Below are 19244 nucleotides of genomic sequence, written 5' to 3'. Positions count from 1 at the left end.
AGACCTAGTGGGATATGGAAAACTGGTGTAGACATGAGACACTATTAAAAACATCATTAGTAGAAGCCGAGGACTAGATGCCCCAGAATGAGGAGCCTGGGTGCCAGTGTCTGGCCTGAGTAGACTGTGGGAGCCAGTCATGGGTGGGAAAGAGGGGAGAGGCCACTCCAAGAACAGGATGGCAGCCACTGGATGAGGCTCGCGGAACAGAAGCACAGGTGAGCAGCTCTCCTGATTCTTTCCTTCATGCCTCCTCAGGGAGCGCATCCTCTCCGGCAAGCTGGTGCGCAGGGCTGAGAAGAGGCTTAAAGAAGTGGTGCTCCAGGTGGAAGAGGAGCGGAGGGTGGCCGACCAGCTCCGAGACCAGGTGAGCAGCTGATGTCATTGGGGAGCAGAGGGGGCAGGGGGACCATTGGAGGCATTGAGATTCCATCAAAAGAGGCAGCGTGTGGGTGCTGAACTAGAACTGAGCGCAGACACCACCTTGGGGCTTGGTGCATCAGGAGAGAGAAGGAATCAATGACTTTGTGGTCCGTAAATTCTGGAATCTAGGAAAGGCCCTGGTAGGGAGCTGAGACAACAGGGAGAAGGAAGAAGTTAAACCCTGCCAAGAGTTAGGCCATGGCTATAATAACAACGCATGGTGTTTATTGAGTGCTTTAACGAGCCAGGCACTCTACTAAAGACATAACATGTAGCACATTTAATTCTTGTCAGAACCCTGTGAGGTAGGTACTATTATTTTTCCTCTTCTCCAAGTGAGAAAACTGAGGCACAGAAAGATGGAATAACTTGCTCAAAATTACTTATTTAGTAAGAGATGGAGACAGAGTTCAAAATCCAGCACTCTAGTGAAGAATCTGTGCTCTTAATTACTTACTGAGCATTTACTGTGTCCCAAGCACTGTGCTGCCTACTTTCATTCTCTCATCAGCTCCATTTCACAGGTGAGAAAATGAAAACTTCATAAGGGGATATAATTTGCCCCAGAGTCACACAGTCTAAATAGAGATAGTCTGGATGAGATCCTCTTGGATCCTCTTGCTAACCTCCATCCCAGTCTCAAGTGTGATTCTCATTGCCGTGCCCTTAAAAGCTCAGCTGTGTTTTATTCATTATTTATTCCGCTAAACAATTATTGAATACCTGTTACCTGCCAGGCACTCTGCAAGGGATTGGAGATACGGTTGTAAATGACACAGAGAAGGTCCCTGCCCTCATGGAGCTCACATTTTCAGCATAGGAAAAGGAAGACACCATTACAGATTGTGACAGGTGCTATGAAGGAAAAAGAGAGTGAAGAGAGAGGGGGACACAGAAGATTAGGGAATTGTCCCTAGATTGAGGGGGAGAGTGTTAGGAAAACTTCTCTAAGGAGGTGACATTTGAATTGACACTGAAGGGTGAGGAAGAGCCAGGCAGAGGGAACAGCAGGTGCAAAGACCCTGGGGCATGGAAATGAGCTTAGTGAGTTCCCAGCAAAAAGCAGATCAGTATGGCTCAAGAGAAGAATGGGGTTCGAGGGTTGAGTGATAAGAAATGAGGTCACAGGGGTTGGCAGGAGGCAGACCATGTGTGTCCCTCCTGGACCGAGGGATGGCAGGTTCTGGGGAAGGTCTCAGTGAAGATGGTCTGATCAGTGTGTTTATGGGAAGAAGACCCTGCAGGGCCTGGAACGCCAGGCTGAGGGGCTGGGACCTTGTCCGAGGTGCACTGGGGAGCCACAGGAGGACTTTGAGCAGGGGAGGGGCAAGGTCAGCTCCGGGCTTAAAAATGACTCCTATGAGGCCGAGTGGGGGAATGGCCTTACCTTCAAGGCTGGTGTGGAGGCTTGGAGGGAGGATGTGGATCAGAACAAAGCATGAACAGAAGGCAGAGCACTGGACGGTCAGGATGCAGGAGCGATGGGGCTGTGGGAGTGGGTGAGGGTGGCGCCCAGAGGCATGACCCTACCTCTGCTGCTCCTGCCCAAGCTGGAGAAGGGAAACCTTCGAGTGAAGCAGCTGAAGCGGCAGCTGGAAGAGGCCGAAGAGGAGGCATCCCGGGCTCAGGCCGTCCGCAGGAGGCTGCAGCACGAGCTGGAGGATGTCACAGAGGCCTCCGAGTCTATGAACAGGGAGCTGAACACTCTGAGGAACCGGCTCCGGTGAGGCCACCCCGCACATGCGCACCATGAACCCCAGTTCCCCCATCTCGCTCTGGCCACCCATCTCTCTCCGCTCCCTTTCCATTTCATTTTACCTCTCCATCTCTCTCTGTCTCTCACTTTTCTTTGTACCCCCCTCATTTATTCCCTGTCTCTGGGTCTCTCCTCGGCCCCGCAGGCGCGGCCCCCTCACCTTCACCACCCGCACGGTGCGCCAGGTCTTCCGACTGGAGGAGGGCGTGGCGTCCGACGAGGAGGCGACGGAGGAGGCCGAGCCGGGGTCTGGGCCCCCGCCCGCAGAGCCAGACGGGTCCCCTGCGACCCCACCCCAGTGACCCCACCCTGCCCCCAGCCACTGGGCCCTCCCTCCTTGGCCCCCTTGGTGCCTGTCCCACGAACCTCCCTCTGGCTTCTTGCATTTTGGAAATGGTGCCACCCTCTGACATAACAGCACTTTGTCAGCCCCACCCTGGGGATCCCCTGAGACTTCTCATGAACCCCCAAAACACAGAGGAGCAGGCAAGCAAGGTGGCAAGGACTGGAGCTCTCTTGGTTGGGAGAAATTCGGGTGTCATTGGCAACTGGAGTCCCAGCTTCAAATCTTCACTTGTTATAAATGATCTTTATTATCAGGAAGGGAACATGGCTCCCCTGCCCTCCCCAGCCAGGGTTCCCCAGATTTCTTCCTCTGCCCCTCCTACTTAGCCACTGACCCCAGAACTTCTGGGTGACAGCGCCCTGAGGCTGCCACCAGCCTTGCGGAGGGGCTGGATAAGGGGACCCCTCCCATCCCCTCTCCCTCCATTCTGTGCCCTCCCTTCCGGTTGCTCTTGTGTGATCACGGTTCACGGTTCGGTTGGAGTTTCCCTTGGGGGCTGGAGGAGGCCCCCATACCCTCCCAGCCTCCAGGCTCGGCAGAAATAAACTCCAACCCCAGTTGGACCCTGTAGGGGCTGTGTGTGTTCCTGGAGGGGTAGGGGGCAGGATGGGCAAGAGTTTTTAAAGCTTCTTTGGGAAGGGGGCAGTCTGCTGGTTCTAATCCCAGCTGGCCAGTGTCAGGGGACCTCCTGTGCTCCCAGCATTCAGTGTGAAGGAACTCATTTCCCCCTCACCCAGCCTCCCTCCCTCCAAGGTATTCCCTCCATTATACAGATGGGGAAACTGAGGCTCAGAACTTCAGGGTCCCTTGTTCCAAGCCTCTCAGCCAGTGAGTGACAGAAGGGGGTTTCTGCACTCTGGCTGACCCCCAAGTCTTTGCAAAACGGTGACAGTAGTGGCTGCTAAGCCGTTTGCTGAACACTATTTGTTTAGCTGTGCTGAACTGGGGCCATTAGTTTCAACCCGCAGTACAACCCTTAGAGGTAGGGCTTTCACTGCTTTCCAGTGTCTAGAACGGTGCCTGGCATGTAGTTGGCCTTCGTTTATTTGCTGAATGAATAGATCACCCCCTCCTGCCCTTTTCATGGTGGAATTAAGCCCAGAGAGGTTGAGAGATTTGCCCAAAGACACACAGCTACTAAGAAATTGAACCCAGTCTGGTAACGCCTGAGCCCACACTGGGGAATCCAGGTCCACTCCTTTCCTGGGCACCAGTCACTCTCACAGACTTCCCAGTTAGAGCTGTGAAGCCCCATTTTTACCGTCAGGGAAACTGAAGCAAGCACTCGCTCCCTCAAAATCAGATGAAAGCCAGAGAGCAAGGGGATGTCTGGACCCTCAAAGTGCATACCCTTTGCCGTTTGAATATGACCCCTGCTATTGAAGACCCAACCCTTCTCTCTAACCCCCAAAACCCCCAGCCTCCATCAGGAGACCTTCCCTGAAGACAAAGAGGAAGAAACTTTTAAATGAAAAGGAAACTTTTATTTCGGTTGGGAGTGGGAGGGTGGGTGGGAAGGGGGCATGACACTTTTTCTTTGGGGAGAGGGGGTGACATGCGGCAGCTTCTGCATTGGGCGGTTCATGCACCCAGGGTGGGCTTGGGGGAGGCTTGGGGGAGGGGCCATGCCGACCCCTCCCTCCCTGCCCTGGGGGTGGGCTGAGAAGACCCGCCATTAGCACCAGAGTTGGACGATTTGCAGACCTCCCCTCCCCAGACTGATTCCGGACACCCGCCCCCATCCCTGAGAGCTCCCCTTGCCACTGCCCTCCCCCCCAATCGACAGGCCAGGCCCGCCCCGCCCACTTTTGAATGAGAGAAACTTATTGCTGTTTGTGTGTTGGGGAGGAGCCGCTGAGTTCAGAAAGACCCCGGCCATTCATTCCTCCCCAATCCTCCCGCCCCCCGCCCCCCGTCCGTGCGTTTCCGGAGCGCAGGAGGGGCGCGTCATGCGTGTGGGGAGCGCGTCATGCAGCGCATGCGTGTAGTTGCAGGCACCCTGGCGGCCGGGGGAGAAAAGGGGAGCGGGACTTGGAAGTTGTCCCTTTAGCTCGCTCGCTCTCTCTCCCTCCCCGAATCCCACACTGTTTGTTGACTTGGGGGACTGGGAGCAAGAATAACATTTTGTAGAGGTTTATAATGATTGTGGTTATTTTTAAAAGCTGAACTAAAAAGCTGGGTACGTGTGGCAGATTGGCGAGCAGGAGACGTTGGGAAGAGGTCCGTACTCTTTAGAAAAAATCCTCACCCCCTTTCCCCGCACCGTTCGGCTTCCGTGAGGGTCAGGGGTATCTGGGGGCTTTTTTTTTGTTTTAAAGAAGTTAAACCCTTTGGCAATATAATCAGTCTCCACCCCCATACCCTGGTGTCTGAAGCCCCTAGCCCTTAGACCCGCCCCACCCCGCTCCCACCAGAACCCGCCCCACCCCTCGCCCCTGATTCGCCAGGGTTTAGGGTCCGAGCGAAGGATGGGGGGACTCAAAATGCCCCTTGCATAGGAATCGTTGCATCAAGAATCGTGCTCAGTGACACCCCCCCCCCCTCAACACTCGGGTTGGGAGTAGGGGATTCCTGAGGCCTTGGGAGCAGAGGGAAGGAGGTTGCTAATTACATGGGCCTCCAGGTCCAAAAGGGGGGAGTCCCCTAAGGATTCTGGGACCTGTGTGGTCTCTGGGTTTGGGGGAGGTAGCGCATCCTTGAGCCAGGATGGGATATGAGAAACGATTTTCCACCGCGAGAGTGGCGAGGCGAGGAACGCCGTGGAAGGGCAGGCTGGGATCCCAGCCAGATGGATATGTCGTTCTCCAAGCTTTTGATATTCCAGTGTCCCTCCATTCGGGCACAGCCTCCACTTTAGATACACTTCTAACCTAAATAAACGAAGTCCTGGCCAAGTAGCAGTATCTGGACTTGCCGGCTTATATGCGAAACGCCAAGACAAAACTTTAAACAGAAGTGTTTGTCTTTGTACTGCCCTAAACTAGCACATTGCCAGGGGTACAAATATGACCCTCTGGGAAACATTGGCGTCTATGAAGAAGGTGCCTTTGGGGCACCATTTAAGGAAAGAGGCTCTTGGTAGGGCAGGGTTAGGCATAAGGAAGGGAGTGCCCCAGGAAGGTCTGTTTCCCTGGAATTGCAGAAAGGTTGAGCCTATCTTGGAAATTCTAGCGTCTCGGGAACCTGAGGGGGATGTCTGATCTCAGATCTGGGGATGTCCAGGAAACGTCCGAGTGTGGGAAAGATTTGGAGCATCCCAAAGGCTGAAAGTGAGCTGAAAGGCCGGGTCAAGTATTGGAAGTTTGAGAGGTGCTGGGATGCAGCTCAGGGAATGTGTGGGAGTAGAGCTGGGGGTGTGGGGAACAGCATCTGTGTGCAGAGGTGAAGTCCTAGGAGCAGGGGGGAATGTGGAGGTTGCGGAGTGCCAGGGTCAGTCTTGGGAATGCTGGGTGCAGGTCTCATGTCCTGGGAATCTGTAAGGGGTGTTGGGGAATTGTGTGTGCTAGGGCCGGCTCATCCCAGGAATGCTGGGATGGGAGGTCCGAGTCCATGCAGCAATAGAGGCGAGCAGATCCCTGACGGGGGGAGCGGGGAGGAGGAAAGTGTGAAATTCACCAGAGAGATCCTTCTAAAGGCTGAGATAGCAGCTGTCCGCAGCCCACCCCCAATGCCTCTGCTTCTACCATCTGAGCTCAGCTCTGGTTTTTGGCTTGGGTAACAGTTCCTCCTTCCCCCACATTGTTGCTAATTTTTTAAAAAACTCAATGCGTGATGGGTTGCCCTCCGGGGGTGAAAGGTAGGAGGATAGAGACCCCCATGTGGCTTAAAGGCCAGCCCGACCCCCTTGAGGTCCCTGCCCCATTCCCAGAGTGCCCCTTCCCTCGAACGCGGCATGCAGCCCCTGGCGGCTTATTGCTGAGGTGGAGTTGGAGAGGGCTCGGGGTCCAGGTTGGGGGAGGCATGCAGAGTAGGAGGGAGGTGCCCCAAAATGTAATTGGCATAATTTGGACGTATTTACAGGAGCTGATGGGAGGGGGAGTGTCCTATGGCTCATGGAGACCTGAGAAGGCTTTTTTTTTGGGAGGGTTGAAGAGTTGGGGGACGGGCTTTGGCTCCTCCCCCTCCATCCTGGGGGCCCAAGTTGGGATGAGGGGCCCGGGGGTGTCTGCTGGCGTCGTCGTCTCGGTTGCATATTATTAATGACTTTTGATTTTTTTTAAAAAACCCTTTCCCCCACCCCCCACCCCCAGCTCCTTTGACCTTCTTCCCTGTCACCCCCGAGTCCCCCCACGGGGGGGAGGGGAGCGCTAGAGGATGGAGGGCAGGGTTGGGGGAGCGCGGCGGGCGGCCCTGGGAGAGCCAGGGGGAGTGGCAAGGGGCGCGAGGCGCAGGGACACCCCGCTCAGGCCCGCGATGCTGCTCAGGCTGCGGGATTTCTCGTAACCTGGGTGGGAGGGGCGAAGGGCAGAAACACCAGGAGGAAGCCAGGAGATGGGAGTGCAGGGGGAAGGTCCAACAGACAGACCCCAAGACAGAGCGAAGCAGGAGGGAAAGATAGAAAGGATATGAGGTGGAAAAGACAGAAACAGGAAAAGACAAGAGACAGAAAGAGAGATGGGAGGGAGAGGGCAGAGATCCAGAGAGAGAAGGCGAGAGATAGAGACGGGGAGGGAGACAGACACCAAGACACAAAACGACAGGTGGCAAGAGACAGAGATGGACAGAGGCGGACCAAGGAGATGGAGAGAGAAAAGTGAACAAATTGGACAGTCAGTTGGCATCAAGGAGAAAGGTTCAGACATGGGGAGGGGGGAGAGACTCAGGGTTAGGAGGCAGGGTGGTACCCACCGAGCCTCCCCCACCCTATCCCCACCGCAGCCCACCCCTCAACTCCCCCTCCCCCAGTTGGCCCCCTCGTCTGAGGCAAATAGGGGGGCAGCAAGGCAGATGGTGGGCAGCACGGGCATGGGGAGGGCGCTTGGGTGGAATGCCAGTAGGGGAGCAGCAGGTGGAGAGGGCTTGGGAGGAAGGGGTGGGGCCACAGGGGGCGGGGTGCTAACCTAGATGTAGAAAAGGAGGACAAGCAGGTGTGGGGGGGCTGTATGGAGCAAAAGTCCGCAGTGCCCCGGCAGGGCTGGAGGACAGCTCCAGGAGCACGTTGATGAAGGCAAGGCTCGCCAGAAGCTTGTAATGGGCTATCTTTAAAGGATTCAAGAAGACTTTAAGTGGGCATCGTCTGATGGGAAGTTTCTGACCAGTATCTTGATAGTCAAAGGGATCTAAGGCTTACACATTATAAAATGATTATAAATCAATAAAAAATGTTTTTTAAAAAAAAGGGATCTAAGGCTTAAGAGCATGTGTGTGGTTTCTTGAAAGTCTGAGAATGTCTTAAGAGTTCTCCTACTAGTGTCGGGGGGTGTTCAAGGGCTTTCCTAGGCAGTGCCAAGAGGTCTTTCTGGACAAGGGTATCTTGACCGTGGGAGAGAGGGTGGGGTGGGGGAGGGTTGGAAGCCCAGAATCTTGAGGACACCCCCTCCCAACCATACCCAATTGCTAACCTGGGGGGAAGGGGCAGGGGGGGACCGAGGGTCTCGCGAGGTCTCAGGCGGTGACAAGAGCTGGGGACAGAAATACACAAAGTCACGGTGGGGGGGTGGGGAGGGTGGTTAGAGGGAACCCCCCAACACAGCCTCACTGTTGGGGGGACGGAGAAACGCCGGGATCTCGTCCTCCTCTCTGGTGTTTTCCGGTGGGGAGGGCAGCAGTGAAATGGGGGCGGCCAGAGACATCAAATATGGAAGGAGCTTCCGGGGTGGCTGGGGGGAGGGGGAGAATGAAGGAAGAGAGGAGGGGGAGGGCTGGGGAGGAGGGGGACAAGTGTCAGGTGGTGATGAGGGAAGATAGAGAGGAAGGGTCATAGGGCAGGTGGAGGACCGGTCAGGAGGGTCTTGGAAGAAGTGGGTGGAGGAATGGTGGAGGGTGGGTCTCAGGGTAAGAGGGGAGGGGTGTGGAAAGGGGAGGGATCCAGGACCCTGGGGGAGGGAATTCAGTCAGCACCATCAGCTCCAGCCATTATTTGAGTTCAATGAATGGATTTTGGCATCAAAGGCAAGAGAAGCAGAGACCTCCCCCCACCCACCCCCACTCCTCCCTCACCCACTTTCCCAAATCCTCCCCCCTCCCCCAGCCCCTCAGTCCCATGGGGGCCCATCCAGACCTGCAGGTGGGAAACAAAAGGAGGTAACAGGTCGGGGTGCAAGCAGGGGGAGGAGTGAGGTGGGAGCCAGGAGGCAGGGATTGGTAATGAGATGAGAGTGGAGGATGATGTGGGGGTGGGGGTGGTTGCAACAAGGAGAAGTTGAAGGTTGGAACAAGAAGAACCAGACAGTCCTCTCTGGACTACAAGCCCGGAAGCCGGGTTCTCGTCCCCCATCTGCTGTGGCCTGGGGTTGGCCATGGCCCTCCCTGAACCTCTGTAAAACCAGGGGGGTTAGATGCGGGCGTCCTTGGAGACTCCCTGAGTCCTGCTATGGCATCTCCTTAGGCTGCCGGTGGGGATCCTTTAGGATGCATCTATTTCTGTGGAAGATTCCACAGGTGTTTATTGAATAAGTCATGGATCAAATTCCTTCAGGTGGCTTCCTATCACTTTTAAGATCAAATCCAGCCTCTCACCAAGGCCAAAAAAGCTTCCCCCAGACTCTTCCCCTCTCCCCTGGGCCACTCAGCCCCAGCCACACATTCCTCCTTGCTGTTCCTTTAACAAACCAAGCTCATCCCTCCTTAGTAACTCAGGGCCATTGCACGTGCTGTTTCTTCTGCCTGGCTGGCCCTTTTTAGCTTTCCAGTGTCATGTCGCCTTCTCCAAAAGGCCTTCACAGACCCCCTCTTATCTAAAGTGGCCAGATAATTATCTTTGTGTTTGTTTTCTGCTTCCTCCAATCATGGGGTGGCGAACTTTCCCTGTAAAGGGCCAGATAGTAAAGATATTTGGCTCTGTGGGGCCATGCCATCTCTGTCAAAAAAGCTATTCTGCTCTGCTGTTGTAGATAGTGGCTGGGTTCCAATAAAACTTTATTGACAAAACAGCTGGCTGCCAGCCTTGGCCCATGGCTGTAGCATGTCGACCCCTGCTCTAGAGTGCAAACTCCATGAGGGTAGGTTCTTGCCTTGTGCACTGCCAAATCTCCAGTACCTGGACCTGTACCCTCAATAATTAGTTGCTGAATGAATGAATGAGTGAATGAATGAATGAAGTTAGGGGTTAGCTGGGGTTGATGTGAAGATTACAGAATATATGTTAGATTCCTGGCAAGTGCTAAGTGCCTAGTTATGTTTGCTGAACAGCTGTCTAATATCTCTTCTCTCTACCGCCATCACCTCCCCACTGGCCAGTCTGAACCCTGTCCCTTTTGACCCCTGGCCCCCTCAATTCTTTCTGCCTCTTTCTTCTCCATCCCCATAGCCCTGAGCCAGGCTCAGGCCTTGTCCTCCAGCCCTGGACCTTCACCCCAGCCTCCTTCTGACCTCCAGTCTCCCCAGTCTGGGGCATCCTCACAAGGCCCCAGAGGTGACCTGCCCCCAACCCCCAGATCCCTGGACAAGGTCCCTCTGCCTGGCCCTGCTTTCCTGCCTCATGTCTCTCTACTAACCCAAGTAGATTTACTACTGGCTGTGCTTGTGCTGGTCCCTCTCCTGACTGCTGTAAAAATGGATCACTTCCTCACTTTCGGTCAGGATAAATAGGTATCAGCTCCTTCGGGAAGCCTTCCCTCCTATCCCCAGGGTTTTGCATGTTCCTCTTCCTGCCTGTCTCTGGGCTACCTCCATTTCAGCCTATAGAGCTTCAGATAGTGACTTTCAGACCTGTGTCTCCCTCTCCCACCAAACTGCGCGCTCCCAGGGCTGGGATGGCGGGGGGAGGGTGATGTGCTCACTGTTGAATTCCCCCAGCCTCGCACTGCACCGCAAACCCATGTGTGCTTTCTAAGGGTTGGCCAATCCACAAGTGACCAGATGAGTTGCTTTGTCCTTCTCACCCCATTTTGCACCCAGAAGAGCATCCTGGGGGACATACCCCATTTTCTTGATTACAAAACAACAAAAAACCAAGGCGGGAGGCAGGGAGAGATGTGGATGGCGGTGAGGACTGGGGTCAGTCGTGAGTGCGGGGTAGGGAGGTCAGGCACACAGTGGGGAGGGTCGGGGTTAGTTCTCAGGGGTTAGTGAGGGGCACGGCAAGTCCTGGCAGGTGGGTGTGGGGTCAAGTGTCAGGGCTGTGGGTTAACGGGATGGAGCTGTTCACAGTGAGGAGGCAGGAGTCTCGGTCAGTGGGGGCTGCATGTTCTCAGATGGATTAGTCAAGAGAGAGGGGGTTCGAGGGTGGGGGCTACTTACCCCGGGGGGAGGGGGTTCGTCCACTAGGGGGATATCCAGGCCGCAGCGTTGGCGTTGAGGTCGGGCAAGAAGCTTGGGGGGCCTGGCTTACGCCAGTCTTGGGGGGGCAGTGGGGGAGCACCGGTGGCTGGGGATGGGGGAAGAGGCCAGAGGGTCCAGGGTGGGGTGGGGGGAAATGGAGATGGAATAAAGACAGGTGAAGGGTCAGTGGTAAGGAAATTCCGGGTGAGGGGGTCTGAGAGGGAGGGAACTGGGGGCCAGGAGATAGGAGAAGGGAAGTCCAGCACCTCCTCCCCCATCTCCCTCACCCCCCTCCCCTGGGGGAGGGAGGAGAGGGAGGGTCCCAAGGGGCCAGTGGAGGGCACCTCACCTTTCCGGATGGAGCCATCAGGGGAAGGCGCGTAGTCTGTGAGGAGGAAGCAGGCTCGGTCCCGGCTGTAGCGGCCCCGGCTCCCAGGGGTGATGGGGCTCTTGTCTTCTGGGGACATGGCGGGCTGGTCGATGGCTGGGCAGTCCTCATGGGCAAGTGCAGCTGCTGCAGGGTCCCCATTGGGGCGGGGATCTGCGCCCCGAGGGTTAGAGACACAAAGAAGAGAGTGAGGTATGGGACTTGTGGTGGGCCAAAAGCAGCAAGGAGAGGGTGATGGAGCAGGCAAGGTGTTAGGGGGGATGGCTGCGGGATATTGGGGGAGGGTGCTGAGTGCCAGGAAGTGGTGGTCAGGCCAGGTGTTGGGTGAGGAGAAGGGCAGGACTGGGCTAGGGTGTCAGGGGTTTGGAGGGACACGGGAAGAGGAGGTTGGGAAGTGAGCCAAGTGCTGGGAAGGAGGTTGAGAAGGAGTGTAGGGTGGGATGGTTGGTTGAAGTGAACGGAATGGGGCACAGCTGGGGCAGGGTGCTGGGTTGGTAGGGTGCACGGTTTGGGATAGGTTTGGAGGGATGGCTGGGAGGGATGTAGGGTGCTGGGAGGTGGCTGTTTGGGGAGGGGTGTGGGACGCTGGAAAGGTCACAGCAGGGAAACATTGGGAAGGTGACAGATGAGGGAGGGGGGAAGTGGGGGTCCCCCAGGCTCTGACTCGAACTATTTTTATTTGGTGTGAAACTGGGTCAGCGGCTGAGGGAGCAAGATGGGGGCCGGGCGGCCCAGCTCCCTTTCTTGACCTACTTAAGGGAGGGGGGTGGGGCTCCCCCAGCCTCTCACTCCTCCTGGACTGATGCCTCAGTCACTGCCTCCTTGGAGGCACAGACTCCCCTGGGGGAGGGATGAACACAGGCGAGGTCAACTTTCCTCTCCCCTCGTGTCCTTCGCTTCACCTCTTCCTCCTGGCAATATCTCCATGAATCTCTTTCAGATCCCTCAGACTGCCCTCTGCTCTGGGTCTGAAATCACCCTCTGTCATGTGGTCATTCTGCCCTCTGAACCTCTCTCCCCTACCTGGCCTCTACCTAAGTCTTAGCTCAAAGTCTTGTCTCCTCGCCTGGTCTCGCAGTTGTTAAAACTTGAACTCTTTGCCGCTGACTTTCATCCCCCTGCCCCACCTCTGTCCATTCGGACACCCGCCCCTACTCACTCCCTCACTCCTCTCAGTGACAATCTCGGTTTCAGACTCTCAACTCTAGAGTCTTTTTTTGCAGGGTCATCTCTGGGAGACTCAGACGCTACAACTGTCCCCTGGCCTCTGTCTCTGGCCACCCGTGATTCACGTATGAGACTCTGTGTCTCTCTGAACCGCCCCCTTTCTCTTTCTCTGAGTCCCTCTCACCATATGGTAATCACTCCGCCTCCCTGGTCCCCCTGAATACCTTGGCTGCCAGTCTGTCTCTCCTCCAAACTCTCTTTCCCACGAAATCTGTTTCTCCATCACTGTATTCCCCTGCTCTTCCCAGGTCTCAGAGATCACTATTCACTTTTCTCTCTCCCCTCTGCTGCTGACCATCGTGTCTCTCCAAAGCTCAGCCACTACCCTCTGTCCACCTCATAACCCCCCCCCACACACACACACCCGTCCCTTGTGCCCCCTCCTCACCTGCCCGGTTGATCTCAATCACTTCTTCCTGAGCCAACGGGCAAGGCTCCCCCGGAGCCGGCAGAGGCGGCAGCCCCATGATCCCAAGCCCACCCGCTCCCCCCCTGAGCAGCCCGGGGTGTGTGTGGGGCCCTGGTGGGTAGGCCCCGGCCACAGTCACCCCCATGGAGGGCGGGGTGATGGGTGGAGGGGGGCTGATGCCACCACTGCCGTGGTGAGGGTGGGGTGGGGGTGGTGGGGGTGGGTCGGGCTTGCAGTAGTTGGGCGAGCCAGGCTGCGGAGGCCGGGGGATATGTTTGTTCTTCTTCTTGGGAAGCTTCTGTTTGGCCATGGCCAGCGAATAGTACATGCCAAAGTTGTTGACAATGACGGGCACCGGCATGGCGATGGTGAGCACCCCTGCCAGGGCACACAGCGCCCCAACCAGCATCCCTGACCACGTCTTGGGGTACATGTCTCCATAGCCCAGGGTTGTCATGGTGACCACGGCCCACCAGAAGCCAATGGGGATGTTCTTGAAGTAGGTGTGGTTAGAGCCCAGGATGTCATCGGGGTCAGCGCCAATGCGCTCGGCATAGTAGATCATCGTGGCAAAGATGAGCACGCCCAGTGCCAGGAAGATGATGAGCAGCAGGAACTCATTGGTGCTGGCGCGGAGCGTGTGGCCAAGCACGCGCAGCCCAACAAAGTGGCGCGTGAGCTTGAAGATACGCAGGATACGGACAAAGCGGACGACCCGCAGGAAGCCCAGCACATCTTTAGCGGCCTTGGAGCTGAGGCCCGAGAGCCCCACCTCGAGATAGAAGGGCAGGATGGCCACACAGTCGATAATGTTGAGGCTGCTCTTGAGAAATTCCACCTTGTCCGGGCAGAAGGTGATGCGCATAAGAAACTCAAAAGTGAACCAGACAACGCACACACCCTCCACATAGGTCAGAAAGGGCTCCGTCTCCACCTCCACGTTGGTGATGTTCTCCGGTGGAGCCCCAGGGATGGGGGAGGCCTGCGTCACCGTCTTGTTGCTGATATGGATGAAGCCCTCATGGGTCTCCAGGCAGAAGGTGGTGATGGAGATGAGGATGAAGAAGAGGGAGGCAAAAGCCACATACTGCAGGGCAGGGTGGGAGAAAGAGGGCAAGAGGTGACCCAGGCATCTGGTCAAATGGCCATCTCCACGAGACCCTCCTTTCCCAGGGTGGCCCCTTTCCCAGACCCAAACTCCAGGGGAATCCGGCTGTCCCAACCCCAGAGCCTCCATCACCTCCTACATCCTGTTCTTCTCTCTAAAGCTTGCAAAAGGATCAGAGGCAACTCTCCCCCAGCTTGGGAGACGAGTTGGCCCCAGCAGCAGCAGCAGATGGGCAACTTCTTTCCTGGAAACAGCAATTTCTGGCTCCTTGCCCTGTCTCCTAGACCACCTCCCCTCACCCTCTTGTTCCCTGTGTCCTACCTCAGGGGTCCCTGGCAGGGTCCAAGGATGCTGTAGTAGGATAAGGGGAAGGAAACTAAGATCATACATCCTCTGTCTCAGAGGCTTTGAGGCTTGGCTTGGATCTGAGGGAAGGGCTGAAGGGAGGTGTGTAGGGAGGCAGAATCAGGAGGTGGCTGAGAGTAAGAAAGCCTGGGTTTGAACCCAGAGTTTTCCTTGCCTAACTAAGCAAGGAGATTAAACGTTCTGAACTGAAGTTGGGTTTTATTTATTTAACTTTTACAAGATTATTGTAAGGATTATATTAGATAAGTGTACAAAGGACCTGGCTCCAAAACCAGTGCTTGGCCTGGTGTCTGTAACTCAGTAAAGTCTGAGCTGTTATTAAGGTATAGGAGCATCTGTTATGGGGGCCAAGGTCAAGGCCTCAGATAGGTGCCAGTGTCTTAGGATGCCAATGTCTGGGTCCCGGAAAAGGGAGAAGGCTGGGTAAGACCCTCACCTAGAAAGAACAGTGAAGGGGTGGAACCATAGAGGGGAGGATGGGTGTTAAGGTCCTGGAAGAGGAAGGAAGTGAAGGGTCAAGACTGAAAAAAGGAAAGACAATAGGGGTGGGGTTTAAGGCTCTGCAAAGGAAGGGAATGTCAGAGGCTTGCACATGGGTGGGGTCAGGGAGGGCAGGGTTAGGTCCAAGGAGAGGTGAGGGGGCTTAGGAGAGGTGAGGGGGCTTGTCAGAGGTGCAGGGGTACCTGGCTCATTTCAAGATGGGGAAGGACCAGTGTCCAGAGCACAACGGTGTGAGTTTTGATGAAAGCCTTGCAGAGAGGAGGCAGGGTCAAGATCTTGGAGAAGACCCCTAGAAATGGTAGTTGGCTTTATGAAATGTGTAGAGAGGACAAAGGAGTGGGATTAGTCCTTACAGAAGGAAGGGGATGGACATTGATAGAAAGATGAGGTTTTAATCAGATGGGTAGAGGAGAGAGGGCCTGGGGTACAGAGAAGAGAGGAGGGCCAGAGTTGGGCTGCAGGGAGGACCCTAAGCCTTGGGGTGCACCCGGGGCCAGCACTCTCCCTCTGTGCACTCCCTTTCCTCCACAGGGGTGGGGGGCGGGGTCAGGGCTTGTAAGACCTTGACTTTAATTTGAGGCACAGAGAAGAGAGGTGGGCCAGAGTCCACTGCAGACCTTGGGGTGGGCTAGGGGTCAGCGCTGGCCCTCTGCCCCGCCCCCCTCTTCTTTTCTCCGCAGTTTTTAGAGGCCAGAGGCCGCTGCAGAGCGCATGCCCGGTACTCCCCCGCCCGCTCCGAACTGGGTGCACGGCGCAGGCTGCGGCACCGCAGTGGGGGCGGGCCGGCCGGACCAGGGGGCGGGGCGCGCAGCGGCCAGCACCACGGACAGCTCCCCACCGCAGTGCGCAGCCGCAGGGCCTGGGAGTCGTCTTAACCCTTTCCGGCCGAAGCCTTGCAGGCAGCGCGCAGCCGCAATGCCGCTTCACAGCGGGAGGCCTCGGGCCGGCAGCTAGATTAACTTCTTTCCTCTCAGGGCACAGAAGGAAAGGTGGGCACCCGCTGCAGTGTGCAGCTTAGGGACTGGACAGCGTCAGGACTGGTTTAACCCCGTGCCCCAAGATGGTTCAAAAGCAGAAGGGGTAATAAGGTTTGGAGTCCCTGTAAGAAGGAAAGGAGAGATTATGGGGGGGGGGGGGAGCAAGGAGGTAGGGCCGGACCTTCCACTTTGCATTGGCCTCAGCTAGACTCTTTTTTCACTTGGAGGCTGAAAATGCTTGGCACGATGTGGACACTCAAAAAACATTTGTAAAGTAAATGAGTGACCCCCCGGAGCTGTCCCGGACCCCTCGCTTCAGATCTCAAAACCTTTCAGTGGGGTCATACTAGAGAAGGGCGCCCCAGGCCATGGGGGGAGGAGGCCCCTCAGAGGCCTGAAGGGGGCATCTAGGGCCATGTCCCTTCCGCTCCTCCTCCCCCCCACCTCCCCCCACCCAATCCCAAATCTAGCCAACTCAGCGCTTCCTGGGGACCAAACTTTATGCGGTGCCTCCGGCCCCCCTCGCCCTTTCTCCCTCCCCCACGGCGCGAATGCGGCACTGCGGCTCCTCGTCCTTCCTGGCCCAGGACGCGGCACGGTGGGGGGAGGGGGCCTGACTGGCTGCTCCAGCTGTTTGGGTCCCCAGGAGGCCAGGAGGGGGCCTGGAGTCTCTCCTCTTCCCCTGCTCTTTCTAACTAACTGCCCCCCCCATCTTGAACTGTCCTCCTCTCTTCCAACACAGGAGGAAGTTAGGAGGAGGAAGAGATTCAAGTGAGAACCAGTGGAAAGTGTAGCTATTTAGCCTGGGAAGTTACAGATGTTTGAGGAAAGTTTTTAGGGGAGGAGATGAAGGGAGCTTTGGGGAAAACCTGGAATTTCGAGGGAGATAAAGCTGGAGTGTGGGCTCTTTGGTTCACTTTGCAGGCATTTGGGGTAGGGGAACTCAGGGACCCAGTCCTGGGCTTTGGCCTAGGTGGTGGTGGTGGATTGGGAGAGGGGAAAGCAAGCAGGGCTAGGGTTAAGGACGGGTGAAATGATACCATGGTAAGGTAGAAACAACTGGGAGCTATTTGAGAAGGAAGTTTGGGGGCTGATAGCTTGACGAGGGTCCCAAGGATTGAGGGGTTAGGTAAAGTTCTGAAACAGGAAAGTCATTTACTGACTAGGAAAGAGGCTGGGAGGCTGGAGATTGGGGGTTCCCAAAGATAGAGTGGTCTATGTAGTTTAGACGATGGAATAGAAACTGGGAGAATCTATAGATGAGGGAGATACAATTCTGGAGGGCATATGGGAAGTTCTGGGGAGGAAAGGCATATTATGGGCTCAGAACTCTTCTGGAGACATTGAGGAGTGTGAAAGTCTTGGGAGAAGTCTGAAGCTGTCTAGGGAAATCCTTGGGAAGGGAGTTGGTGTGGAGGATGCAAGAAGGTATGCAGACACAGAAGGGGTGGAAGGGTCCCAGAAGGGAAGATGCTGCAACACTCAGTGTTACAGTGAGGGCGAGGAGAAAGTGTCTCAGCCAGAGCAAGTGGGTTTGGACGTTCAGAGGGCTCCAGGGGACTCTGAGATTGGAGTGGGAACTATTCTGAGGCTTTAGGGGCAGAAGAAGCATGGGGTTCAAAAACAACCAGGAGACTCAAACTTGGAGAGAGGGAGGGGATGAGGAGAGGGGCAGAGGGAGAATCAGGGGGGTGTTGGCAGACCCCAACGGACTGAAGGTTGAAGAGCTGGAGAGGGGGCTTCAGAGGGTCTGTAGGGGGTGGGGATTGTGTTCACAGGTCCTGGGATACTTGGAGGGTTAGAAAGATATGTCTTCTGAGGATCTAGGGATGGTTCAAGAAACTGAGGGCTGGGGAGGGGCCTTCTGAGGGTCTGAGTAGTGGCCAAGAGAGATGAGAAGAGGTTAAAGGGGGGCTGGGAAGACTCTCGAGGGTTGAAGAAAGGTCTTCTGAGTGTCTCTGGAGAGGTTCAGGAAAGGCGGGGGTGGGGTTGTTCAGGGGGGTTGCTTAAGAGACTGATGGTCAGAGAGGAAGTTTCTAACAGTCTAGGATGGCCTAGAGAAGCAGAGTGGTGTTTAAAGCTCTTTGGGGGATTCTGAAGGTTGGGAAAGCATCTTCTGAGGACTTGGGGATGGCTGGGAGAGGGGGGTGTGTTCAGAAGAGTACAGGAGACTCAGGGATGGGGTAAGAGTCTTCTAAGAGACTGGGAGGCTGAGTGACCAGGAAGGGCTGAGAAGGGCCAGGGATCGAGGGCGGGGATGGGGCATTCCTGAGGATCTGGGAGCTTCAGGAGAAGGGAGGGGGATGGGGGCTCCGACAGTGCGCTCACCCTGGCGGCCCGCGACGAGTAGGGGTCCTCGAAGAGCGCCCACACGCGGGGCTGCCAGCGGCGCCACCACGTGCCGCCTGCGCCGCCCGCGCCCCCTGGCGGGCCCCCGGCGCCGCCGCCCGCGTCCTGGAAGCAGAGGCGCTTGAGCTCGCCGCCAGCGCCGTCCAGGCCACCGCCGCCCGCGCCCGCCTCGTCGTCTAGGCCGGCGTCGTGGGCGCCCGAGGCGTTGGCAGCGTTGGCGGCGCCCGCGGGGTCCGGTGCCTCGAAGGAGTCGAGCGCTTCCTCGGCGTCCCGGTGCTGCCGGTAGGTCATCCAGCAGCAGGCCTCCACGTCGGTCTCGTCGATGCCCCAGAAGCCGAGCTCCTCCTCGAATAGCGGCCCGCACACGTCTGCCGGACAGTGCAGCTTGCCGGTGCGATAGTAGTTGAGCACGTAAGCGAAGACACCCGGATGCCGGTCAAAGAAGAACTCATCGGCGCCCGGGTCGTAGTCAAAGCGCGCCGCCGCCTCAGGCTCCGTCAGGCCGGCCAGCCGCGTCCCCGGCAGGGTGCGCAGCGTCGAACGGTACGTCTCATGGCGCACGCCGCCCACGTTGATCACGATCTTGCCACTGTCGCCACCGCCGCCGCCGTGCCGCCCCATGGCCGCCGCCGGCAGCCCGGGGCATGGCTCGGCGCGCCGGCCCCCGGGCCCGCGGGATGCCGGGGGGCCCGCCGGTGACGCGGCGGGGCCGGGCTGCGCAGGCTGCTGCTGCTGCTGCAGCGGCGGCAGTGGAGGCGGCGGTGAGGACAGCGGTGGTGGGGACTCCGGCGGCTGCGACGCCGGCGCCGGCTGCTGTTTGCTGGCCCCCTGGCGCCCGCGGAAGGACGAGACGCAGACTGAGCTCAGCATTGGATAGGGGGCAGGGAGGGAGGGGCGGGGCATGGAGGGGCGGGGCCAAAGGAGGAGAGACAGACGTGATTGGGTAGGAGGAGGTGATGGAGGGAGGGGGCGT

General features: G+C 57.0%; 2 protein-coding genes across 8 annotated transcripts in view; one reads left to right on the top strand and one right to left on the bottom strand.

Annotated features, from left to right (window-relative positions):
* Positions 1 to 3093, top strand: part of MYH14 (myosin heavy chain 14) — a 74936-nt gene extending 71843 nt beyond the window's left edge. For all 4 annotated transcript variants that reach the window (XM_074370976.1, XM_074370978.1, XM_074370975.1 and 1 more), the window contains 3 exons: positions 259 to 367; positions 1974 to 2146; positions 2325 to 3093. In XM_074370976.1, the coding sequence (XP_074227077.1) occupies positions 259 to 367; positions 1974 to 2146; positions 2325 to 2481 (439 nt within the window). In that variant the 3' untranslated portion in view covers positions 2482 to 3093. The remainder of the gene's footprint in view (positions 1 to 258; positions 368 to 1973; positions 2147 to 2324) is intronic.
* A 3607-nt stretch (positions 3094 to 6700) lies between these two features.
* On the bottom strand, positions 6701 to 19174 carry KCNC3 (potassium voltage-gated channel subfamily C member 3). 4 transcript variants are annotated; one of them, XR_012509338.1, is made up of 6 exons: positions 18251 to 19174; positions 12950 to 14057; positions 11296 to 11487; positions 10926 to 11052; positions 8087 to 8146; positions 6891 to 6969 (listed from the first exon to the last, which is right to left on the bottom strand). XR_012509338.1 is itself a non-coding variant. In XM_074370992.1 (5 exons), exons 1-4 carry the CDS (start codon positions 19172 to 19174, stop codon positions 8130 to 8132), a joined length of 2241 nt encoding a protein of 746 aa, XP_074227093.1. In that variant the 3' UTR covers positions 6840 to 6969; positions 8087 to 8129. The 4 variants fall into 4 exon arrangements, 3 of the variants coding, with proteins under 3 accessions (XP_074227094.1, XP_074227093.1, XP_074227092.1); XM_074370992.1 differs by lacking the exon at positions 10926 to 11052 and having other exon boundaries at positions 6840 to 6969; XM_074370993.1 differs by lacking the exons at positions 8087 to 8146; positions 10926 to 11052 and having other exon boundaries at positions 6701 to 6969.
* Between the last annotated feature and the right edge of the window lie 70 nt (positions 19175 to 19244).

This window comes from Camelus bactrianus, chromosome 9 (genome assembly GCF_048773025.1).
Source record: "Camelus bactrianus isolate YW-2024 breed Bactrian camel chromosome 9, ASM4877302v1, whole genome shotgun sequence".
In the NCBI taxonomy this organism is placed as follows: Eukaryota; Metazoa; Chordata; class Mammalia; order Artiodactyla; family Camelidae; genus Camelus; species Camelus bactrianus.
Note: the sequence above shows the minus strand (reverse complement) of the source record. Positions and strands in the feature narration are given on the sequence as shown.